Source organism: Eriocheir sinensis, chromosome 5, assembly GCF_024679095.1.
Source record: "Eriocheir sinensis breed Jianghai 21 chromosome 5, ASM2467909v1, whole genome shotgun sequence".
Taxonomy (NCBI): Eukaryota; Metazoa; Arthropoda; class Malacostraca; order Decapoda; family Varunidae; genus Eriocheir; species Eriocheir sinensis.
Window position 1 is genome coordinate 16,930,455 of NC_066513.1, and position 26,682 is coordinate 16,957,136.

At 40.9% G+C, this 26,682-nt stretch overlaps 1 protein-coding gene across 4 annotated transcripts in view; it reads right to left on the reverse strand.

Annotated features, from left to right (window-relative positions):
- The window catches only part of LOC126984663 (WD repeat-containing protein 19-like), a 161,769-nt gene that overhangs the window by 103,803 nt on the left and 31,284 nt on the right, over positions 1-26,682 (reverse strand). For all 4 annotated transcript variants that reach the window (XM_050838552.1, XM_050838560.1, XM_050838559.1 and 1 more), the window contains 4 exons: positions 12,628-12,757; positions 3,924-4,134; positions 2,948-3,060; positions 1,429-1,602 (listed from right to left, as the gene is read on the reverse strand). In XM_050838552.1, coding sequence (XP_050694509.1) covers positions 1,429-1,602; positions 2,948-3,060; positions 3,924-4,134; positions 12,628-12,757 — 628 coding nt within the window. The remainder of the gene's footprint in view (positions 1-1,428; positions 1,603-2,947; positions 3,061-3,923; positions 4,135-12,627; positions 12,758-26,682) is intronic.

Consider the following 26,682-nt stretch of genomic DNA (forward strand, 5'->3'; position numbering starts at 1 on the left):
ACCATGGTTGTTCAATATTTATATGGATGGTGTCATTAGAGAAATGAAGGGCAAAGTAGGGGAGGTTGGAGTAAAAATGTTTACTGAGGGAAGGAAGCGGGTACTGAATTCGATACTGTTTGCTGATGACACAGTGCTAATTGCAGAAAATGAAAGTGACTTACAAAATATGGTCAGTGTTTTTGATAGTGTCTGTAAAAGGAGAAAGCTGAAAATAAATGTCAACAAAAGTAAAGTGATGGTTTGTGAGTGAAGTAGAAGTGAGGTTGTAGATTTTGTATGCCCATATAGAGTGGGAATTGAATGTGAAAAAAAATGCAAAATAATTTTGAATGGTGAAGAAATGGAGGAGGTCAATGAGTAAGTACCTTGGATCAGTTATGTGTAAGCATGGTGGTACGGAGGGAGAGCTAAGAGAAAAGGCATTGCAAGGAAGAAGGGTGGTACGGTCTCTGGAACGAATCATGAATGGCAGAAGTGTGAGCATGGAGGTAAAGAGGGATTTGAGGAATACAATAATAGTACCAACCCTCACATATGCAAGTGAAACGTGGGCCTGGAATGAAAGTCAGAGGTCTAGAGTGCAGGCAGTGAAAATGAGTTATTTGAGGAGTGCTTGTGGTGTGAGTAGAATGGATGGAATGAGTAATGAAAGTGTGTACGAGCATTTTGGAATGTGTCACGGGGGTGAAGGGAAGAAGTGAGGAGTGGTGGAAGAAGTGAAGCGACAGACTTTAAAGTGGTTTGGCCACATGGAGCGAATGGAGGAGAGTAAGATGACCAGAAGGGTGTATGTGAGTGAGATAGAGGGAGGTAATGCTAGAGGACGACCTCCAGTGAAATGGAAAGACAGGGTGCAGGAGTACGTTAGGGAGAGGGGGAAAGATCTTTAAGAAACTTTGAGCAGGCAAGGAGGGAGTGTCTGGATAGAGAAAGTTGGAAACTCTTCTGCCGTGGCCATCCCCTGGTGGGAGCTCCTAGGAGCAGGCGTCGATGAAATGATGATGATGATGATGATTTTCGGTTTTTAGCTGTGATGAATAGTTTTTGAGATACATAATTTAAAAGTTGGGCTGCCAGAGTGCGCCTGGGGGGATATTCGCTTCCTCGCCTGCGCACCAAAAGGGTTAAAAATCAACTTGGCACAAAAACCTGACCTGATCAGGAGAAACGGGTGTCATTTTCGGATTCAGCAGTGCAAATTTGTCCTAAATCAGTTGAAAAAAATCGGACAACTTACTTTTTTTTTCTTTTTCTTTTTTACCCAGTGTTATATTAATAACACGGTGGAAAAAAAAAAAGTAAGTTGTCCAAGAGATAATCTGACTTTTGAAGATGATTATATGGTACACATTTTAAGTTTCTACTCTAGAGGCATGAAACAAAGAAAGAGATAGACAAAGAGGAAATTGAGGAAACTATGCTCACAAATTGTCCCCACATGAGGCAGCCTTGCTCAAAGTGGTGGAGATAGCAATGTCACTTAGGGTGTCCCGATGGTTCTTGGCCTGGAACAATTCTTGTCCAATTTCCTTCAGATGAGTAGATATGACCACAAAGTATCCAGCAGAGAAGCCCAACAGAATATAACCATCTCCATACCTGGCAGGATGAAGGGTTATGATGGTGAAATACATTTAAATTAGTTTCCTTTGGCTTACATAAACTGCTAAAATGGATTTTACAACTATGGCTCTGCTTTCATATGCTTTATCATATTTTTCCTTATGGATATAATGGATGTGATTTATCAGGAAAGAGATGGAGTTCATTTATAATGATAGAACTTTCTTAAAATTCCATCAGTAGAAACATCTGTTTGAAATCAGGATAAACAAACAATACTATAAACTTCAACATTAAGTAAGTGATCCTACTTAAAACAAAAGATAAACACTCATCATTCATCTCAAGCATGTGGTCAGTGGAGCACAAAAGTCCCACTATGATAGCACAACTTGCTGACATGAAAACTGAGAAAGCTTCCTCGAGTTGGTCCCCAATTTAGGAATTAATTATCATTAAATGAATCCGTAAACCACCGACTAACACTGCAGTACAGTTAGAAAGACAAACAAAGTTGCTGCAGGGGCATGTAAATGCTGGGTGTCATAACAGACAAGGGAAGTATGGCTGTACTACATCAACAATGTCTAGTTTGGCTCAGTTGGGCTACTGGTGATTGGCAATGACACATTGGCCAGCACCCTACCTCCTGTCTACTTGTATATTAGCTCACAATAGAAATAAGAGATCATTGATTATCATTAGTAATCCTGTGAGGCATGACAGAGGTCTTTTAGTTCCAGTGCCTTCTATAATTATGACATTATTTGCTTTCTCGAAGAATCGATTCCCGAGATTCCATTGGGACTGAGAATCAGAATCAATGATTTCAATTTTATCAATTCTTTCCCACCCTACTGAACAATACACCAGAGTGTTTTGTACAAATACAATGAAGATTATAGAGGTCAATGATAAATCGGATCAGTAAAAGCCTTTGTATTATAGAAAGTGTAAAAGGTAAGCAAATAACAAGTGTTGCTGAATGGATTCATCCCTCTTGCCTAAATGGTCTTAAGGATACTAAGATAGCTTAGTCTTAAATTAGGAAGGGGATATAACAGTTACCAGTACGACATGTGAACTGTCAACACATATCAAGAGGGACAATTCTCAAGTTCTTTTGTGGTAAGAATATGTGCTCTATTCACCAAAAACAAAAGCCACTGTTCCCAAGCAAGTTCTGGCTCTGTTTAACTGTACATCCATAAACCAATAATCCCTGGGAATGGGAAGACACCTCTTACATCTTGAGTTGCCTTTGTTATTGAGGAACATTCAGGCCGTACAGTTTAGAATAAATTCTATATTGAGACATAACAAAAGTAAGTCTCTATAAAGCTTATTAACTTTTTGTACTGGAATATATAAGTTCACTTACCACTTATAAGTTACAATGCTGCCATATCTGCTCTCAAATGCCAGTTCTATGGGGTTTTCAGGATCATTCAAATTATAAAGAAACAATGTCTTCTTTGCAACAATAAGACTAACCTGTAAAAAGATATCTCATCAGCCATTTCACTAAAACAATGACATATGTTTCACTAATTTCACACAATTTAAAATATGATTCAAGGACTCCTAGATAGACACATGGTTTGTCATTATTTCTATTATACACTAATGTAAAAGTTGACAGGAAGGGTTTATGGGATGTTTTAAATATATATGGTGTGGGAGATCATTTGCTTGATGAGCTAAGATCCTTCGATAAGGATGCGAGTGCCTCTGTATGCGTGAATGGGCAAGTTTTGGTGTTGGTGTGGGTGTGAGACAAGGGTGCGTGATGTCACCACGACTTTTTAATGTGTACATGGACGGTTGTATGAGAGAAATGAAAGCCAGAGTTGGGGAGGTAGGTCCGAGGCTGAAAGTGAGAGGTACGGAGGAGTCATTGGTGGCAGGCCTGTTTGAAGATAATACAGTGTTGCTGGCAGAGAATGAAGGGGGGGATGCTGCAGAGGATAGTGGATGAGTTTGACAGGGTGTGTAAGAGGTGAAAACTGAGAGTAAATGGTGGAAAGAGTAAGGTTTTGGTATTTGAGAGGGCGAGAGTCTACAGGTTGGCAAGGAGGGGAAGCAATTATTTTTTTTGGGGGGGATGGGGGGGGGAGAGAGAGAGAGAGAGAGAGAGAGAGAGAGAGAGAGAGAGAGAGAGAGAGAGAGAGAGAGAGAGAGAGCGCAGGCTGTCTCCCAAAACAGGGGAACACTTACACTTTGGTTGTAATGAAGCTTTCTGAAAAAGCAAGTACAGAGAGACAAGATGAATGGGTTCCAAAGGTAGAAGCATGAACTGATATGGTGTGTATCTACCCTCAAATATACATAAGTTGTCAAGTGCTCTAGATACATACTGTATTTTCAGACATGGCTCTTTCATCTTGCTTCATCTCAGAGAACTGAATGTCAGAAGGTTCTCCACGTAGAGGTGTGGTTCGCAAGGTGTCTCCCTCACTGTTACTAACGGTTAGGATCTTGTCTTCTCCTCCAAGGGCCAAAAGGTTTGCTGTCGACCAACTGCCACTTTGAATTTTTCTACTGTGTTTTCCAACTACAGGAATCCGTCTGTAATGACAAAAACAAATGGTAAGTAATAGAAATTATGAAACATCAGCTGCCAGAGTAATCAGGTTAGGGAGAGAGTTAATAGACTGATGCAACATTTTTGAAGACACATTGTAACAATCATATTACCCCCTACTGTAGCAAAATTACCTCAATAATTAATAGCAGCAAGTCCTCACTTAATTAATGTCTGTGGCATCTTGCATGAGTATAGGATGTAGAGAAACTCAATGAATCACAAATAGCCAAATTTAGTTGATATACTGGTTATATCAGTTACAATCCCAGAGGAGTGGACTTTTTTTTTCAGGAAAGGAAGCAGCTCAAGGGCATAAAAGTGTAGGAGAAAAAGCCTGCTAAATGCTGCTCCTAAAAAAGATAGAAGTGGAGAGTGGCCAAAAGAGAGGTCAATTTCAGGCGGAGAGATGTTTTGATACTCTCTTCTTGAAAGAGGTCAAGTCATAGGAAGGAGGAAATACAGACAAAGGAAGGCTGTTCCAGAGTTTACCAGTGAAGGGGATGAAAAAATGAAGATGATGGTTAACTCTTGCATAAGGAGTTTGGACAGTGCAGTGGGCTGCGGGAGGGGGGGAGGCATGCAGTTATCAAGTTCAAAAGAGCAGTCAGCATGAAAATATCGATATAAGATAGGAGATGCAACATGGCAGTGGAATTTAAGAGGTAGAAAACTGCTAGTAAGAGGAGTAGAGTTGATGAGATGAAGAGCCTTTGATTCCACTCTGTCTAGTAGAGCTGTGTGTGTGGAGCCTCCCCATACATGAAATGCATACTCTATACGAGGACAGACAAGGCAAGGCTACTTTATAATAGTTCTTTATAATAGTACCACAACACCTCCCCCATGAATTTGAAGGTTCCCCAACCTCAGTAACACAATCACCGTAGAGGTCTGTACAGATTTCCCTGTGACCACCTCAGGTTTCCCAGACCATGGGCTGGTGATGTGTACTATGGTTTCTTGATATTAATGTCCTTTCCACTGCCTTGGAAGGTGCTTCTCAGACTTATTGGATGCCTCCATGTGGGACAGTAAATCCTAGTTGGGCTCATCATTATCTTCCAGAGTGAAGTGGGGTCATAAGTGCTTTAGGAGTCTTCTCCACACTTAACCTCGAGGATGGACTCCAACGTTCCCTGTGCAGTTGCTGAAGAATTTGATCACCACAACAGGAATCCACTTAAGATCACTGTCACTTGACAGACCATGTAGTCCATGAGCCAGACTCCAATTTCTGAGGTTTTAGTACCAAATGGAGGGGCTACATGCCATAGTGATTTTCAGGTACAAATATTGAACTACAGTACCCGTCAGTTGAAGTGTCGCACTTGACCCCGTGACACTTCTTGTGGTGGGATTTGGTATGAAGTGTAAATCAGAGGGAGAAAACTCGCCTGGGAGAAAATGACCACGTGGCAACCTTCCTCACGCTCTTCTTAATCTACCAAACAGGGAAAACAGTGACTTAGTGCTGCATTAGCTATTACCAGAGGAGGCAGTGTTGCACTTCCCATCCAGTTGGGACCTGTAGATTTTGTTGCATGCTGCAACATTCTGCCACATTTTTCAGTGTGCATTATGCCAAAGCCTCCCACTAGCCATGATGACATCGTGAGAGCGATAGAGTGTCACAGATTATGCCTAAAAACCCAAGAAATTGTGCAGCAAACTGGCTTCAATCGTCAATCTGTTCAGCGTATGGTGCCCAAATTCAAGGCATCCGGCAGCCAGGAAATGCCGGTCCACTGCCATGGGGAGGACCTCACTCTACCTTAGCAGCAAAGCAAATTATGGAAAACAACCCTATGATTCTCGATAATGCCTCTGTTTTAACCATCCAACGCCACCTCCACGATAACCTGGGTTACAAAGTCACAGCCCATAAGAAACCCCTCATTATGACTCAACAAACGGAGAAACGGCTTAGTTTTGCCACAAAATATGGAGACTGGACCTTGGAGAAGTGGTGAAAGGTGTTGTGGACAAATGAAGTGACGTTTAAATTAAATGACAGCAACCCGAAGAAAGTGTGCAAGAAAATCTACGGGTCCCAACAGGATGGAAAGTGCAACGCTGACTTCTCTGGTAAAAGCTAATGCAACACTAAGTCATTCTTTTCCCTGCTTGTTAGACTGAGGAGAGCGTGAGGAAGGTTGCCACATGGTCATTTTCTACCAGGCGAGTTTTCTCCCTCTGATTTACACTTCATACCAAATCCCACCACAAGAAATATCACGGGGTCAAGTGTGACACTTCAACTGACGGGTACTGTACAGTACCCTCCCGAGTTTCGCACTTGCTTTGTTCCACAAGTATAGCGCTAAACTCAACAATCGCGAAAATCGGGGTATTGAGAACACTGAAAAAGCACTAATTTGTTCCAGCCCATGAAGAAGCTGACTTTTTTTTTCAACTTTACTCCCTTCTTATCACAAAATGAGTACCTTTGAAAAAGGTAGAAAATGTAAAGAAAGAAGGGGTCGTTTTGAAGCCACAGATGAAGGTGGCTGGCTGCCTTACGATTGGCTGACAGTTCTGAAAACACGCTTGTGATTCGCCCAGTCCAATGATGTCATCGCCGGTGCCCATCCAATCAGCAGCCTCTAACTATGACGAAACCAAAGCTTTGTGAATCTGAAGTCAACGTTGATAATGAAATCAATAGTTCAGAGTTTTTACCATGGGCCATTAGCACCCATCTCTGTGAATCCTGCCCCAGCACGTGTGAACACGGTCACCCAACCGCTAGTTTTTCAGGAAATTTGTAGAGATTCAAAGTCAGCTGCATTTCACAGGAAACTCATCAAAATTCTAGTCAGAAACTCAGTCACCAGCATGTCGGTTATTTTCTCGCGAGGTCAGTAAGTTGTGGTCACAAAAAGAAGAAGAGCGTATCAGCTGATCGGTTCAGTAGCTATCCGCGTGTTTATTCCAGTACCACAATGAGTTTCATGAAGTTAGATAAGCTTGGAGTAGTCAGGTTAAGCAGGTCTTGGACTTGAGTCTTGTCCAAGCATAACCACTGCCTCATCATGTCTGGGTCCTCACTGTTACATACATTCTCACAGCATTTAATGATAGCAAGCTGTAACACACTCTCCCTTTGTCTCCGAGCTAACCACTCATGAACTAAAAATGCTTTAATTTTTTTTTTCTTTTTCTTCAGCAAACACCACAAAGCAAACTCTGCAATGTCTGGATCCATTGTTTGTTTTGCTTTTCAGCTGATATATCCCAGAATGCAACAGTCCTCCTTGTAACAAAAATTGAGGATAAATTCGAGGCAGATAATTGTCAGGAGATATTTTCATGGTAAATTACCGAGAAACTAGCTTGTGTGACTGTGTCTGAAGTTGCTAAGTCACACTGGGCCTTTTTCCTTTAACCGCGTTGATGATAGGAGCGACCGGCAACTCCAATTTTTCCGGGTGTGCACAGCCAAGGTCGGCTGTCCGTATTCACAATGTAAACAAGGCAGTGACGTCACCCTGTATCGACATGGTGCCGTCAGCTAGTGTTGCTTGTACTGCCGTTACCCAAGTTATGGACTTGTTGCTGCAGTTAAATGAAAGGAAGAACCAATTGTGGGCATGATCATGGCTTCAAAGATGGGAGGACAGGAGTGTTTACTCAAACCTTGTCAGAGAACTGTGCTGTGAAGACGGAGTCCTTCAACAATTTTCATAGAATGGAGAAGAGTTTTTTTGAACTGTGGTCCCACAGCATGGGGTGTTCTCTTATCTTATTAAACAGTAAACAAAGCAGCTCTGCCAGTCTACTTTACGAGTTTCTTGGTAGGCCATTTTCCACTGCTCCTCACTCCTCAGCCACTACCGTCATCTGTTTGTTTACATACAGCCACGCGGTGGCCCGTACCCCCCCCAATCATTTTCCATCAATACGGATAACCGACAACTAACTCCCGGTTGGGCACACGGGCAACTGTGGTTGCCAGTAGCCCCAATGGATGGAAGAAAACGGCCAGTGTGCCACCACATAAACCCTTAAAGCGCGGGTCCAGTTTAGTCCAGTAGCAGGCGTGGGATTGCCTTTGTAACAGCTTCCACTTATGTCTTATTCTTGATTCTTGATTGTTGATTGGCACTGTTGTCTTTTAGTTTTGTTCAGTTTTCTTTTTTCTTCTGTTCCATATTGTTGTGATATAGTTTTTTCTGTCTTCAACTTCTTCCAGAGTTAATGGTTGAAACACTAGTATATCGGCTATTAAGTAGTCTCTGCTTTGGTTTTCTGTGTTCTGTATAAAGTTTTGGTTTTGTCTTATTTCTGTATATTTTTCACATTCCAGCAGAAAATGTTCTAATGTTTCTACTTCTGCTCCACAGCACGGACACTCCTCAATCTTCCTCTGAAACCTGTTCCTCCAGTTTAGAGTTAGGGTGTTAGTTTTTCCTCTTAATATTAATTTTGTACCCAGTGTGTTGTCTGCCCAGGTTTCTTCTTTTCGGTCCTTTTTGTACAATTCATATATTCTTAATGTTGACTTTGTCTGTATTTCGTTTTTCCATTTCTCTAAGTCCCATCTCCTTACTTTTTCTATTATATTATTCTTTGTTAAACTATCAAGTTATGTCATATTTATATTTAGTTCATTCATATATTTCTTTAAAGTTTTAGTCCACTGTTTTCTGTTTCTTTAAGGAATATGTTTCTGGCCAAGTTATTTCTGTCTTCTTTCAGTAGATGTTTAGCAAATAGTAATTTAATTTTCATGTCTCTGGCATAGCAAGATGAGGCACCAATATCTCCTCTTAGGGCACTGTTGGTGGCATAAGTTGGAACTTGTAATATTGCCCTACAGACGGAGTTTTCTATTCTCTGTAATTTAGTGATCTCTTCTTCAGTGAATTCCATAATGTCTGCTGAAAAGAGTACTGCTGACAGTGCCATCCCTTCCAGTAAGTTTTGCCAATTAGTAATCTGTAACAACATCTTGCTATTACACTGTATGTAATGTTAGCTAGCTCACTACCTTTTGTTAGTCTTTGTTTTTTGAAGTCATTGAAGCAGTTTTTGTTGTTGGTTATTTTGACTCCTAGGTATGTTATACTTTGAGTTACTAGAATATTTTCAATACTAATTTCTAGTTCTTTTTTGTTATATGTAAGTATGTTGCTTTTTTCTTTATTTATTATTAATCCATATCTTTCTGCTATTTGCTGTATATTTTTTATACTTTCAGCTGCTTCTTCTATTGAGTGTGATAGTATTAAGCTGTCATCTGCATAATACAAAATAGGTATTTTAAAGTGTTCATTTTTAAAACCTATGTCCATCATTTCTAGTTCTGTAATTATTTCATAGGTTAAGATTGTGAACAGGAATGTCAAAGCATTGCATCCTTGCCTTATACCATTTGTTATATTTATTGTTGTCTGTTTAGTTCCGTTTAGAAATATGTTAGTGAGGTCATCTGTATATACGTTTGCTACAAGATTGATAATTTTGGGGTGGACTTTGTAATTCATCAGCGCTGTAATAAGTCTTTTTCTGTCTACTGAATCAAAAGCTTTTTCAAAAACAAGTGAGGTCACAATCAGTTCTTTTTTCATTTTGTAACTTTGATTAATGCAGTATTTTTGTATGTATAAATTGTCAGTGATTCTTCTGTCTTCTGTGAAACCTGATTACAGTTCACTGATATTGTCCATGTCTTTCATGTGTTTTTCCAGCTTCTGTCTGAGGATTCCCATAAAAATTTTGAATGAAGTGTTTGTTAAGGCTATGGGCCTTAGGTCAGCTGCAGTGGGTTTGGGCTTTTTCTGAATTAATATAATGTTAGATGTTTTCCAATTATCACTTATCTCTCCTTCTTCTATTATATTATTGAAACAGTTTGTAAGTTGTGTCACATACAGGTCACTGCTTTCTAGAATTTTGTAAAGATCTGTTTTTAGTCCGTCTGGTCCTGGAACTTTTTTTTATTTAATTTTACGTAACTGTCGTTTAACTTCTTCTTTTGATATATGGATATCTGTCTCCTTCATAGACGGTATGTCTGTTATTTTGCACTGTACGACCATGTCTAAATGTTCCCTTAACTTGATATCCACTTTCCACTCAGTCCACTCGTCTCCATTTTTAACTTTGATATAATCATTTATTCTATTTTGTAACACTACCAGCTCGTTTTCATACTCTCGTTGTCTTTCGTTATTTCATACCTCTTCAATCTTGTTTTCTCTGGCTCTGTATACAGTTTTCCAAAAGTCTTCTAATTGTTTTGGTTGTTCAGATATATCCAGTTTTCTTCCGTCAGGATCATATAGCAATATATCCTTTTTCACAATAGTTTCTCCTTTTAGTTTCTTTATGTTATCCCATATCATGGTAGTTTTGTTTTGTCCATTCCTGATCTCATTTGTAATTTTCTTTTCATTTACTGATACTGCATCCCGCACCATGTGCTTAACTTTAGTTTTTTGTGTTTGGTATAAGTTCTTGTATCTTTCTTTTTCTTCAATGTTTTGTGTTTTTCTTGCTTGCTTATTATAGGTCCTTCTTTTACTTATTTCCCTTTTAACTTCTTGTGTTATCCAGACTGGTTCATTATCTTTTGCATTTTGTTTTATTCTTCTTTGTATTTGTCTGTCCAAGAATTTATTGCATACTTCTTTCATGGTATTTTCTAGTTCTTCCAGAGAGACTGCATTTTTTCTCTTTAATACATTCTCAATGTGTATTTTATAACTATTTATTGTTTCTGTCGTTAGTTTCTGGTATGTGATAATTTTCTTTTCATCATTATATCCATTTTCTTTGTTTTGTGTCCGTATATCAAAATATGCTGTTAGTAAGTTGTGGTCTGATAGGTTATATTTTTCTTTCCTTTCATCTATTATCATGTTAATGAATTTGCCATACATGCTTTGGTTCACTAGCATGAAGTCTATTGCACTTTGAAAACCTCTGCCCTCCCATGTAATTTCTACTTCACATTTTTGGTCGCCATTGAATAATAAACCAATAAAAGGGGATTTTTATGAGGATTCCAATGCTATCATTGGAATTTTCATAAGACCAGTAGTTCTTGAGAAAATGGAGGAAAACAATATTTTTCTATCTATTCTGTTCTCTCCACTAGAAGAACTAGCTCAAGGGCAGCAAACACAACACAACGGGCAGGTCAAGGCGGTCAAAATAGAAGTCAATTTTGTCTGGAATAGAGTTTTGATAATGATAACAAACATGACTATTAGCGCACCTATTTGCTGTCTGGAAGAACTTCGCCAGACACAATAATAATCATGATAAATACCACTATGCCTTTCTTCCTAACACTCTCTGCTGGAGTTTTTTTTTTCCTTTTCCATCATCACTGTCACTTTCATGAGAATCAGCATCATGCTCTGTACAAATGGGTCTTAAATCTCTTCACTTGATAATTTCTTAGCCATATTATCTAACAGTAATAGTTACTAGTCCCTGTGAATATGAAAAAAAAATTTGTATCACGGCACGATCACTTTACATCGGAAGTAGGAATAAATTTCACCAATTTTGTCTGACAACTGTAATCTAGGCCTACCAGGCTCCAGACACAATTTAAAGGGACAACAGTCCGTGCTTACAGGCTGCCTGCTGAGAGGCAACTAAGCCACGGGTAATTATCACTTCAAATCCAATGGCACAAGAGAGTTGACGATTAATTTATTTTATAAGTCTAGCTTGGATCTTTCACGCAAAAATATTTGACACAATTCTGAAACGTACTTTGTTTTTGGCGAATTTTTAAAAGTTTTTTGACGCGATTCGAGTCAAAAGCTCAGATGTAGACAATTCCGTTTTGACGCAAATCACGTCATGGTGTGTGAAAGGGTTAATATGAGAGGTCATAAGAGAAGTTAATTTCAGATGGAGAGGTGTCCTGATACTCACCTTTAGAAAGTATTCAAGTCATAAGCAGGAAATAGACAGAGGAAAGCTGTTCAAGAGTTTACAAGCCAAAGGGATGAAGGAGTGCAGATGCTTGTTAACTCTTGCATAAGGGATCTGGATGGTGCATAGCACATTAGAATAACATTAAAAAGAAAATATGAAAAGAAAAAAAATTTGAATAAGTCATATGATCGTTCAACCACATATCTGTTGTTAAATGTCCGTTCATTCAAATATCCATTAGTGAAATGCTTCTTCAGTCAAATGTCTGTTCGGTCAAATATTCATTGGTGAATCGTTCGTTCAGTTAAATGTCCATCAGTCAAGTGTCCGCTGGTTATCTGTCCAGCCACAGCTACATAAGGTGTCTGGACAACCTTAAAAATGTATTCATTCACCACATTTACTTATGTGATACTTGCTTACCAAAGGACTGGCAATAAATTTGCTCCAGAACCTTTGAAGAGTTTTTGGTGAGGCCACTCCATTCAAAGAAAGTGATTCAGAAAGAAGTTTAGAGACTGACTCTGATATTTATAAGCAGGGTTGGCTAAGAGGTATATCAGTATGGTACTCACCTAGAGGTCTGGTGGTTGTAGATCATTAAGTTCCCTTTGGCAGTGCCAACAGCCAGCAGAGGTGCTGTACGGGACCATGCCAGAAAGGTGAGAGTGTCGCGGAGACCAGAGTCCAGGTGCTGGACTCGCCCTAAAGAGAATAACTTTCAGGGTGGTGCTAGCAGATATACAGAGACAATGGTATATCTAAATATATAAAATAAAAGACCATCCTCATGCTAGATGATCAGAAATGACAGGCACTTTGATGGTACTATGAATGGTATATATCAAGGTACAATATGTAGTACAGTAATGCCTTAGCTTTCATGGATTTGAATATTACTGGACATATCTGCAAACAACTTGATTTTTCGCGAGTAGACCCACAAACAATAATTTTGGGTATTTGCAGGTTTCCTTGGGCCACTGCAGGGTAAACTGGTGCATTCTAACCATTGTACTCCTTTACCCCACACCATGCCACCACCACTCTACCTCAAGGCAGGAACACAGTGAAGCGATGTTTTATGGACTTACACACACACACACACACACACACACACACGCACACACACATACAGAAAGGAAAATGAAGACCGGAAAGAAATAGTGAGCAGGGAGGAACAGAGGGTCAGAGAGGAAGTGTTGGGTGAAATGAAGACCTGAAAAGTTGAAAATGAAAAAGCTAATGTAAACCTCAAAGAAGTAATTGAAAAGAAACTGAAAGAAGAAAAGGGAAATGTAGAGATAGAGGTGGTCAAGGCTTTAAAAAACAAACAAAGAGTTACAGTACCCTCTCGAATTTTGCGCTATCCGAGTTTCGCAATCCACAAGTTTCACGGTTAATCCTACATTCTTACCATCCCGACTTTTGTGCATTATCACCCCGAGTTTCGCACTGCATTGACACATACGGGTCACGTCTACTTACCATCGGCGTCACACACGCTACCTTTAAAGGAAGTATCACACTGGACGTTTTCCTCCAAACATTGTGGCTATGGAGAGAGAGAGAGAGAGAGAGAGAGAGAGAGAGAGAGAGAGAGAGAGAACGGGTCTTTTTGAAGCCGCAGTTGAAGGTAGCTGACAGTTCTGAAAACACGCTTGTGATTCGCTGGGAGTTTGATGACATCATCGCCAACACTCACCCTATCAGCAGCTTTACTGCCTTAAGGCAGTATCACAATGGCCGTTTTCATCCAACCGTTGGGGCTACGGTCAACGCCCATACACCCAACCGGGAGCGAGTTCACAGTTATCCATAAGCTAGTGTCACACAGGGCTTTTTTCTTCCCAACGCATTGGCAGCAGGGGCAACCAGCAACTCCAGCTATTCCTGGTGTGCGTCACACACATCCAAGGTCAGTTGCCCGTATCCACATCCACAACGTAAACAAAGCACTTGCCCTGTATCAACATGGCGTTGTTTGCTAAAGCAAGGGATGGCGCAGCTTGTGCTGCCATTACCCACGTTATGAACTTGTTGCTGCAGTTCAATGGAAGGAAGAAACAGTTGTGGGTGTGGCATGCCTGTGGTTCCTCCATGCCAGTTCTCATTGTCACCACTGGGCATGCACGGCCAACCCACCCATCTTGACTCAACCACATAAACACATGGATCAAACACACACACACACCATACTCATTAGGAACCATTGCAGATGTTTCTGACAAACAGAAACAACTTCACCATTTCTTGAGTGTGTTAGAACGTATTTGGTGAGTGGCTCACATGAACCATACCTAGCTCTTAGCAAGAAGAGAGCAGTCATCTTTAACACTGCTTTCTTCTTGCCTTTGGGTATGTTTGGTTTGTATGAACCACTCACCAAATAAGTTCTAACACACTCTAGGAAATGGCAAAGCCATTTTTGTTTGTGAGGAACATCTGCCATGGTTCATGATGAGTCTGGTGTGTGTGTGTGTGTGTGTGTGTGTGTGTGTGTGTGCATGTCTTTGTTGTTACTCGATCCACGTGTTTATGTGGTCGGAGTTTAGATGGGTGGGTTGGCCTCTCACGCGCAATGGTGACAATGAGAACTGGCACGGAGGAACCACAGGCATTCCACACCCACAACAGCTTCTTCCTGCCATTTAATTGCAGCAACAAGTCCATAACTTGGGTAATAGCAGAACAAGCTGCGACATCCCTTACTTTAGCAGACGACGCCATGTCGATAAAGGGCAAGCGCTTTGTTTACGTTGTGGATGCGGATACGGGCAACCGACCTTGTAAGGCTTCATCTGTGGCTTTAAAACAACCCCTTCTCTCTTCCTGTTTCCTTCCTTTTTCGAAGGTACGTATTTTGAGATGACAAGGGATACAGTAAAGAAGGAAAAAAAGTGAGCTCCGGGGGGCAGCATGAGCCAATTATAATAGCGCCACTATAAATAGTTGCCTGCGCCATGATGGGCTCGGGGCCGACCGTCAGGCCCAGATGGATAGTCTACCAGCGCCGCAGTCGAAATGGGAAAAAAAAAAATCTCCACGGGTCGGAACAGATAACCGTTTTTTCAGTGTTTCAATACCTCGAGTTTCGCGATCCTCGAGTTTAGCACTATACCTTCGGAACGAAGCAAGTGCAAAACTCAAGAGGATACTGAAGTAAGAGATGTGGCAGATAAGAAAAAGAGTGTAATATATTCGGCATGAAGAATATAACGTACAAACCAAAAAAGGGAAAAGGAAAAACTAAAATCAGTAAAGAACTTACTTAAGAACTTGAATGATGAAGAACTACAACACCTGGATGAGGAGGTGGAAGAAATCATTAGGTTGGGACCCTACATATATAGAAGGTAAAGCGAGACCAGTTAAATTAAAACTAAAATCACAGCAAGTAACAAAGGAAATATTGTACAGAACAACTAAACTAAGGGAAATAGATGGATGCAAGGAAATATATATAAAGAAAAATAGAAATGAAGAAGAAAGGAAAAAATGAGGTGAATTACAAGCAGAGGTAAAGAAGAATAGTGCAAGAACAGAAGAGGAAGAAAATAATTTGGGGGGGGGAAGAGTTTTGGGAGACAGGATAAAGAAATGGTATGTATATTAGGGAAAAGCCGAAAGAGAACAGAAACCAGACAATACTGAAACAAATAAGGGTTTAAATGTGATGTATACCAATGTACATGGGATAATATCTAGAAAACTGGAACTACAAGACTACTTAAAGGAAAAAGAGCCCTAGATTGTGTGTTTAATGGAAACAAAGCTAAAAGAGGTCATGCAAATATTGTTTAATAATAATTACAATGTATGGAGGAAGGATAGGAAGGGTAAAGGTGGTGGAGAAGTGATTATAATGACGAGGAAGGAGTTATTAGTGAAATCAATAGTATATATGGAGAAGGAAAGGTGGAAACAGTGAGTGTTAATCTGAAGAACAAAAACAGAGAAATGATGAAGATAATAGCAACCCATGTACCACCAAGAACAAACTCATGGAACAGAGAATAATATGAGATGATGATTGAAGATACCATTCAGAGTTTTAGAAGGTTACTCAAAGCAAACTAAAGAGTCTTGTTAGTCAGAGACTTCAACTGTAAGGAGGTAAATTGGGAAACACTCAAAAGTGGAGGTAGTGTGACGGCATGGGAGGAAAGATTTCTAAGATTACCTATGGAAAACTTGATGATGCAGTGGGTGACGGAGAACACAAGATACAGGAGTGATGACAAGCCAGCGAGATTGGACCTGGTGCTGACGAAGGAAATGCACTTGTTAAATGAATTAAGGTATGTGTGTCCACTGGGAAAAAGTGATCATGTGACAATAGAGATGGAAACAGAGGAGGAAGGCACTGAGGAGGACAAATCATATATAAGAAACAGGAGAAGCTATAGGAAGGTGAACATAAAAAATCTTAAGAAATATTATGAATAGCTAGATTGGGAAAAGTTGAAGAGAACAAGCGAGGTGTAGGAAAAGCATGATATTTTTATGGAGGTGTATGAAACAGGAGTCATGAAATATGTCCCATTATATAAACCCAAAGAAAGAAGAAAGAACGATTAGTTTAATGCAAGATGTGCAGACGTAAAGGAAAAAAGAGGCAAAGCATGGAGGAGATTGAAAAGAAATAAGAATCGAAGGAATAAAGAAGATTTTAAGATAGCAAGAAATGAATATGTGAAAACAAAGAGAGAAGAAGAGAAAGGATATGAAAAGGATATTGTTGAAAAGTGCAAGGATGAACCTAAACTGTTTTATAGATTCATGAATGGAAAAATCAAACCAAAGGAGAAAATAGAAAGACTGAAAGATGGAAATAAGATAATTGAGGATTCTTTAGACATGAATGAGCTGCTAAACAAGAGGTTCCAGCAAGTTTTTACAAAAGAATCAATTCAAAGAGCCACAAGATGACAAAATAAAGGTTCAAATGGATGAAGTCATAGTAACTAAAGAGGAGATATATAAAATAATGGAGGAGCTGGAAGAGAGGAAAGCAATAGGACCAGATGAAGTCTCAGGTTTTAAATTGAAGGAATGCAGAAATCAGCTGGTTGGACCGGTGTACGATATCATAAAATGCTCAATATCAACTGATAAATTACCAAAGGAGTCGCGGAGGGCTGAGTTGGTCCCTATATATAAAAGCGGGAAAAAGGAAGAACCTCTGAAGTACAGACCTGTATCATTGACCAGTATAGTTTGTAAAATATGCGAGAAAGTGATAAAAAACAATGGATGAAATTTCTAGAACACAATATAATTACAGAAAACACTATGGCTTTAGAAAAGGGCATTCATGTGTAACAAACTTACTGAGCTTTTACTCAAGAGTGACAGACACAACACAGGAGAGGGATGGATGGGTAGATTGCATGTACTTGGACCTGAAAAAGGCTTTGACAAAGTTCCACATACAAGACTACTATGGAACCTGGAAAATGAAGGAGGATTGAAAGGGAAAATGAAGAACAGGATGGAAAGTTGTGTAAGGGGAAGAGAGATGAGAACTGTGGTAAATGATATGCCGGAGAAGGTAAGGAGTTACACAAGCCTGTTTGCAGACGATGCAAAATTGCGGAGACATGTAAGAAACAGTAAAGACTGTGAAATTCCGCAAGAGGACCTAAACAAGATTTGGGACTGGAGTAAGAAATGGTAGATGGAGTTCAATGTGAAGTAATGTCATGTAATGGAAATGGGAAAAAGTGAAGGGAGACCAAAATGGACATATAGAATGGGAGATGGAGAAATATTAAAAGTTCAAGAAGAGAGAGATCTGGGAGTGACAATACAAGATAATTAACAGTCTGGGAGTCATGTAAATAAGATATTCAGTGATACGTATAGAATGGTAAGAAATATAGGAGTAGCATTCCACTACATGGTAAGGATATGATGAAAAAATTACAGTACCCTCTCGAGTTTCATGCTATCAGAGTTTCGCAATCCACGAGTTTCGCGGTTAGTCCTAAATTCTTACCATCCCGACTTTCGCGCATTATCACCCCGAGTTTCGCGCTGCTTTGACATGTACGGGTCACGTCTACTTACCATTGGCATCACGCACACTACCATCATAATGGACATTTTCCTCTAAACATTGTGTCTATGGCAAGAGAGAGAGAGAGAGAGAGAGAGAGAGAGAGAGAGAGAGAGAGAGAGAGAGAGAGAGAGAGAGAACGGGTCGTTTTGAAGCCGCAGTTGAAGGCGGCTCCCTTACGATTGGCTGAGCTCTGAAAACACGCTTGTAATTTGCTGGGAGTCCGATGACGCCATCGCCGACGCTCACCCTATCAGCGGCTTCACTGCCTTAAGGCGATGTCACAATGGCCGTTTTTGTCCAACCATTGGGGCTACGGGCAATCCCCGTACGCCCAACCGGGAACGAGTTCACAGTTATCCATAAGCTGGTGTCACATTGGGCCTTTTTCCTCCCACCGCATTGGCGGCAGCTAGGGCAACCGGCAACTCCAACTTTTCCTGGTGTGCGTCACACACGGCCAAGGTAGGTTGCCCGTATCCACATCCACAACGTAAACAAAGCACTTGCCCTGTATCAACATGGCGTCATCTGCTAATTAAAGTAAGGGTTGTCGCAGCTTCTGCTGCCATTACCTAAGTTATGGACTTGTTGCTGCAGTTAAATGGAAGGAAGAAACAGTTGTGGGTGTGGCACGCCTGTGGTTCCTGCATGCCACTTCTCATTGTCACCACTGCGTGTGCGCGGCCAACCCACCCATCTTGACTCAACCACAGGCTGTCTACAGACTGCTTTTGGCACAAAGGCTAAAAGCTGACTGCTTGCAGGTAAGCTAGGAAGTTAACTCATTAATTCCTTTCGGAGCTTTATTGAACCATTGGTTCGAGCTCGCAGCAGTTATCAATAATGCTTCCTTGCTATCGGATTACCAAGACTCACTAAATAACCCTTAATTCCTAACAGCTGGCAGCCAGAGACACTTTATGGAGGCATGGGGTGCATATCCGATTTATTTTGGGTATATTATCCTGATTAATCCCAGACAAATTAACACACTTCACATGACACCACCTAGAACACAAACAGCATCCAATTCACTTCTCGCCTGAGAATTCCACACAAACATAGCACAAATCCCCCAGTCCCTTGGCCCTGACAGCCATGTCGACACTTTCTGTGCGGAGCTAGACGCAACATACATCCGCTCAGGACCACGACCACTCACTCACAGTCCGCTAATTTGTTTATGTACAAGCATGGTTAAGTGCCATCACTCAATTTTCTTCCAGACTGGCGTTATTTTATATGAAGCAGCGGCAAGTATTACTGTTATACACTGTTACTTTAGAAAAGAGTTGCATTGTTGGTGTAAAAGCTATCGCTCCCTTGTTTACACTTGTGGAGAGGTTTGCAGTTTAATTTTAAGTACCATTGCTGCACTAAAACTTCACTATTTAGTAACCCAAAGCAAAACCTTGACCTTATAAGATACAGGGTGATTTTCAGGGACAATTTTTTTTAAAAAGTGCGTCTTATAAGCCGTCAAATACAGTATAAAGACAAGGCGACAGGACCATCCAAGCTTACCTCAGGCCCTATAAACCAAAAATAGATAAATACACACATTGTAATTGTAGGATGGAAGGCAGGAAGGAAGAGATGAGAGGCAAGGCCCTTCTCTCTCTCTCTCTCTCTCTCTCTCTCTAGTGCCTAATAATAACACTAATAATAATAATTATGATAATAACACCAACAACAATAATAATAATAATAATAATAATAATAATAATAATAATAATAATAATACATACATACATACATACATACCGTATTTCGCGGCGTATAATGCGCACCGGCATATAACGCGCACCCTAAACTTTAAGACAACAATTTTGGAAAAAAAAAAGTTCTTTAAATACTCAGAAATATGTACGGGTTAAAGAACATTGACGATGTACAGTCTCCCAAAATTTATATATTTTTGGTGTAACCTGTACTGCTTGAATTGACAAGTGTCCTTGAGTAAAGCAATGAAAATGGCGGCCGGGCTGGTGTTGTGAGAAATACATCCCCGTACATACTGATGATGGACAGCTTCTGATATCATAATAAGCATATTATTGTCACCATCACTCGTAGGTTATGACAGACAACTAGGCAAGACACAATTCACACAGTTCTGGTGACACGCGGCATGCAGCTGTTTGTTGTATGGGTGTGGTTGTGTGGTTTTCAAACAATGCAAATGGCGCCCGGGCTGGTGATGCAAGAAATATCTCCTCGTACATACTGATGATGCACAGTTTCTGAGATCATAATTAGCATATTATTCTCACAGGCACTCGTAGGTTATGACAGACAACTAGGCAAGACACAATTCACGCAGTTCTAGTGACACGCAGCAATCAGCTGTTTGTTGTGTGGGTGTGGTTGTGTGGTTTTCAAACGATGCAAATGGCACCCGGGCTGGTGTTCCGCGAAATAACTCCTCGTACAAGACTCGTGATGTACAGTTTCTGATGTCATATATATTTACCCCATTATTCTCACTAATATTAATAATTAATAATGAACACATGGATATTTTTTTTTCCAATATGATTTTTTACGTAGCTTGTACTGCTCGAATTGGCAAGTGCTCCTTAGTCATTCAAAACAATGCAAATGGCGGCCAGGTCGTGTCGGCGCCTGGGCCCTGACAGAAAAAAGGGATAACAACGCATGGGCGATCCTCCACCGATTTCATTTTGGTATAGCATTTATTTGATCGCCCTGTATTCTATGGTAACATATTATAAGATAGCTATGGACTACGAAGGATCATAAACAATAATAAAGGTAAGTTTACAGTTGTTATTGGACAAGACGAAAAAAGACCCTTAAAACACCCCAAAAAAGAAAAAAAATCAATAAAAATTTGCACATTTGGCGTATAGTGCACAGGGGTAAACTTTCATGCATTTTTTATGTGAAAAAGGTGTGCGTTATACGCCACGAAATACAGTAATAATAATAATAATAATAATAATAATAATAATAATAATAATAATAATAATAATAATAATAATAATGATAATAATAATAATACAGTCGTCCCTCAAATAGTACGGTTTCCAATAGTACGGTTTCGGTTTTATACGGATTGTCATGGAAGAATTTTTTAGGGATTTTTAAATTTCCCGCTCGTCGCACCAAGTAGCCATGGCGTGAGTGGCAACAGTTCTATCAAAACACCTGCTGAAAGCACCCCAAAGCATTCGAGAAAGGTGTTCACCTTGCAGAATTCAAATTTAGGAAAAGTTACGTTTTGGGATGAGTTACATTGCCATAGGGAGAGCATACCACGTGAATGAGAGCAGTGTTCGCTGTATCTATGATCTTGATCTTGGTCTTGATGTCACAGGTGGCCTGGGATTTCTCCCTTGGTCTTGGTTCGGGAGGCAGTTGTCCCTTTCGGTCCCAACTACAGCCTTTGAAATGGCTTACTCCCTCAGGGCCAACACCCTGAAAATCATAGTGTAAAAGAAATTCTTGCCGCAGTAACTGCCAGTCCTCCAAGAGTGCTGCAAGAGTGGAGATAAAGGCCGTCCTTTAACTAAGCCTTGTCATTGCTATGGTAACGGCGTCTCACTCGCAGCAAAATGGCGTACGCTGATCTTCCTGGTGACTTTTAACACACATTACTAGCTGTCCTGGCTGACGAACTCCTTACAACAGAAGATGAAAAGGAAGCTGCAGTGGTTATGGTGGCACAGAGAGGTGAAATGCAATGGAAACACTTATATGTGTTTGTTTGGGCCGCCATATATGCTGATGACGTCATCACAGCATAAGGCGCTCCATCTCTCAAAGCTGGGAGCCAGCAGACATGCCGCGTCACGCGTTTGAGAGCACTCGGGACGTTCCGAGAGTCCCGATTCCCTCTCTCAAACATAGCCCAGGTGTGTTTCTAGGGGGGGCACTAATTTTATACGGATTTTCTAATAGTACGGGGATCCTGGGTCCCTAGCCCCCGTACTATATGAGGGATGACTGTAATAATAATAATAATAATAATAGCCACATGATAATACAGAAATACCTTGGTTTATGAGTGCCTTAGTTTACGAGTATTTTGATTTACGAGCAAAAGGAAATCACTAAAAATGCCTTGGTTTACGAGCAGTGACGGTATACGAGCATCCTGTTTGTATGAGTTGAAGACGCGAGCGTGGGTTCCCTTTGTTCACCACAAGACGAGAGTGCTCAGAGCAAAACACAATGGGAATGGGGTCTCAAGCTGGTATTATACTGGGCCCTTTTCCTCCAACCATGTTGGTGGTAGGCGCAACAGGCAACTCTAACTTTTCTGGGTGTGTGTCACATACGACCTTGGTCAGTTGCCCATATCTACAACGAAAACGAACCAGTTGCCCTGCATCCATATGGCGCCGTTTGCCAAAGTAAGGGCTGTTGTGGCTTGTGCTGCTGTTACTCAAATTATGGACTTGTTGCTACAGTCAACTGGAAGGAAGAAGAGGTTGTGGGTATGATCATTGCTTCAAAGACAAGAGGACAAAAGTGTTCACCCAAACCAACAACTCACTCCCGTTTGGCTGTACAGGCAACTGAGGTTGCTCCTAGCTCCAACGATTGGAGGAAAACACCCAGTGTGACACCACCATAGTCCGCTGTGTACATTCACAGAGGTAGGTAGCATCATGCGCTCGTGTCCGCATACGTTTGTGCTCTATGTGCGATCTTTGTGATTTCAGCACTATATCATTTGTATATTATACTATATTATTGATATTATTTACAGTATCCCCCTGAGTTTCGCGTTATCCGAGTTTCGCGATCCTCGAGTTTCACGCTTAGTCCTAAATTTTCACCATCTCAACTTTCATGCATTATCGTTACAAGTTTCGCGCCGCTTTGACATGTACAGGGCACGTCTACCTACCGTCAGCCTCATGGGCGCTGCCTTAAAAGGCAGTGTCACACTGGCCTTTTTCCTCCAACCACTGCCCATATGCCCAACCAGGAATGAGTTGTCGGTTGTCCGTACGGATGGAAAATGGTTGTGGGTACGAGTAATCTCGCGGCTGTATGTAAACAAACAGACAACGGCAGCGGCTGAGGAGTGAGGAGCAGTGGAAAGTGGCCCACCAAGAGACTCATAAAGTGGACTGGCAAAGCTGCTTTGTTTAATGAGAAGGAAGGAGAAAAATACGGGGACGGAGAAGGAGAAGAAAAAAGGAAGTGGGGGAGGAGTGAACCAGGGAAAAGACTAACGGCGCAATAGGCCGCGACGGAAAAAAAAAAAAAAATGGGTGATGTAGGTGCTTATTTAGGTGTTTTCCTAATTACGTTGATTTATATCGTTTTCATTTTTTAGGCTTGAAAATGCTTATTTTACCGCAAAATCGTGCGATATAGCAAAAAATCCGCGATACGATACAATTTAAAAATCCACGATACAGCGAGACCGCGATAAGTGAACCGCGATATGGCGAGGGATTACTGTATAGTGACCACCTCACCCCTTCGCCATTCCTTTGGTAGTTTACCAGTTGCTATTGAGCATTTTATATCATATATTGGTCCAATCAACTGATTTCTGCATTCTTTCAATATAAAACCTGAGACTCCATCCGGTCCTACTGCTTTCCTCTCTTCCAGCTCCTCTATTACTTCATCCATATAAACATTTATCTTGTCATCTTGTGGTACACTGAATTGTGATTCTTTTGTAAAAACTTGCTGGAACCTTTTGTTTAGCAGCTCAGTCATGTCTTTAAGATCTTCAATTATCTTATTTCCATCTCTCAGTCTTTCTACTTTTTCCTTTGGTTTGATTTTTCCATTTACGAATCTATAAAACAGTTTAGGTTCTTCCTTGCACTTTTTAACAATACCCTTTTCATATCCTTTCTCTTCTTCTCTCCGTATTTTCATATGTTCATTTCTTGCTATTTTATTCCTTTGATTCTTATTTCTTTTCAATCTCTTCCACGCTGTCTCTTTTTTCCTTTGCATCTGCACGTCTTGCATTAACCCAATCCTTTTTTCCTTTTTCTTTGGGTTTATATAATGGGACATATTTCATAACTCCTGTTTCATATGCCTCCATAAAAATATCATACCTTTCCTGCACCTCACTTTTTCTCCTCCTTTTCCCAGTCTAGCTTCATAGTATTTCTTAAGATTTTCCATGTCTGCCTTCCTATAGTTTCGCCTGTTTCTTTTATGTGATTCGTCCTCCTCAGTGCCTTCCTCCTCTGTTTCCATCTCTGTTATCACATAATCACTCTTTCCCAGGGAGCACCCATACCTTAATTCATTTACCAAGTGCATTTCCTTTGTAAGCACCAGGTCCAGTCTCTCCGGTTCATCGTCATTTCTGTATCTTGCGTTTTCCGTCACCCTCTGCATCATCAAATTCTCCATAGTCAATCTTAAAAATCTTTCCCCCCATGCCGTTTCACTACCTCCACTTTCAAATATTTCCCAGTTTACCTCCTTACAGTTGAAGTCTCCAACTAGCAAGATTCTTTTGTTGCTTTGAGTAATTTACTCAAACTCTGAATGGTATCTTCAATCATGGTCTCATATTCTTCTCTGTTCCATGAGTTTGTTCTTGGTGGTACATGGGTTGCTATTATCGTCATCATTTCTCTGTTTTTGTTCTCCAGATTTACACTCACTATTTCCACCTTTCCTTCTCCATATACTACTGATTTCACTAATAACTCCTTCCTCTTTATTATCATCACACCTCCACCACCTTTACCCTCTCTATCCTTCCTCCATACATTGTAATTATTATCAAACACTATTAGAATGACCTCATTCAGCTTTGTTTCCATTAAGCATACATTCTTGGGCTCTTTTTCCTTTAAGTAGTCTTGTAGTTTCAGTTTTCTAGATATTATCCCATCTACATTTGTATACATCACACTTAAACCCTTATTTGTTTCAATCTTATCTAGCTTCTGTTCTCTTTCAGCTTTTCCCTTGACCCCTTCAACATAGGACACGTATACTGTGTCCTTGCGTGCCCCATACCATATCCAAGGACGCGCATACTGCGTCCTGGCTCGCTTTAGCCAGCATATGAGTTATTTCTTCCCGGATATTGTACAATTGTTTTTAGGATGTAGGATGGATATGATACGATGTCTTATTTGACTTTCAATGTTATTATTGTGTAATAACGTGTGTCTTGCACACAGTAACAATCAATACTAACAGAAAATAACAAAAATAATAAGAAAGAAATGATATATGTGTATGTGTGTGGAGTTCCTCTTCCCTTGAGTTGCCAATTGGCTGGCTAGTGAGTGCATTGCCTCACCACCACCTCAGCTCTGGGACGCGGGAGCTCCGGCCTCCCCCTCACATCCATCCTGCTGTCTCTGATCATTCTTTCTTCCTTCCTTCCTTATACCTCCTCCCTGCAGTGTGTGTGTGTGTGTGTGTGTGTGTGTGTGTGTGTGTGTGTGTGTGTGTGTGTGTGTCATGACATGACCTGACTCTCCCTTCTGCCCCTTCCCCCCCCCCACACCTTTCTAATTTCCCCTTATGTGTGTGACGCACACCCGGAAAACTTGCCGGTTGCCCAAGCTGCCACCAACGCGGTGGGAAGAAAAAGGCCCAGTGTGACATCAGCTTACGGACAACCAACAACTCGCTCCCGGATGGGCGTACGGGCGTTGCCAGTAGCCATAACGGTTAGATGAAAATGGCCAGTGTGACACCGCCATATGACAGTGAGGCCATTGATTGGGTTAGTGCCGGCGATGGCGTCATTGGACTCCCAGCGAATCACAAGCATGTTTTCAGAGCTCAGCCAATCGTAAGGCTTCATCTGTGGTTTTAAAACACCCCATTCTCTCTTCCTGTTTTCTTCCTTTTTCCAAGGTATGTATTTTGAGATAACAAGGGAGTAAAGGAGGAAAAAAAGTGAGCTCCGGGGGGCAGCATGAGCCAATTATAATGGCACCACTATAAACAGTTGCCTGCGCCGTGACGGGCTCAGGGCCAACCATCAGGCAAAGATGGATAGTCTAGTCTAGCGCCATAGGCCACATGTATAAAAAAATATAAAAAATCTCCACGGGTCAGAACAAATAACGCTCTTTCAGTGTTTTCAATACCTCGAGTTTAGCGCTATACTTCAGAACGAAGCGAGCGCGAAACTCGAGAGGGTACTGTAGGTTCACTGGTTCCAAAACATTCGTCACTGTCTAGGCTTCCCATAGCTTCTTCCCACATTTTCTGCCTTATTCCAGTTCCTCTTCCTCTTCTTTTGCATGTCTGCCACCCCTCATCCTCCTCACTCATTCTACACCGGCTTTATAAATTCTTGCATGGACAGGAGACAGGCCTGAGCACACCCCTGACCCTGTGTGTGTGTGTGTGTGTGTGTGTGTGTGTGTTTGAGAGAGAGAGAGAGAGAGAGAGAGAGAGAGAGAGAGAGAGAGATTGTCTAAAAATCAAACCGATGGCAACCACCAGATACTCTGTGAGTGTACGCACCAAAAAACACTAGAAATGGGGAGAGTAAGTAATGGAAATTAGACCGTGTTCATATTAGCGGGGTCGAAGTGCATAGGGCAACTACCACAAAAAGAATGGAGCAGAAACC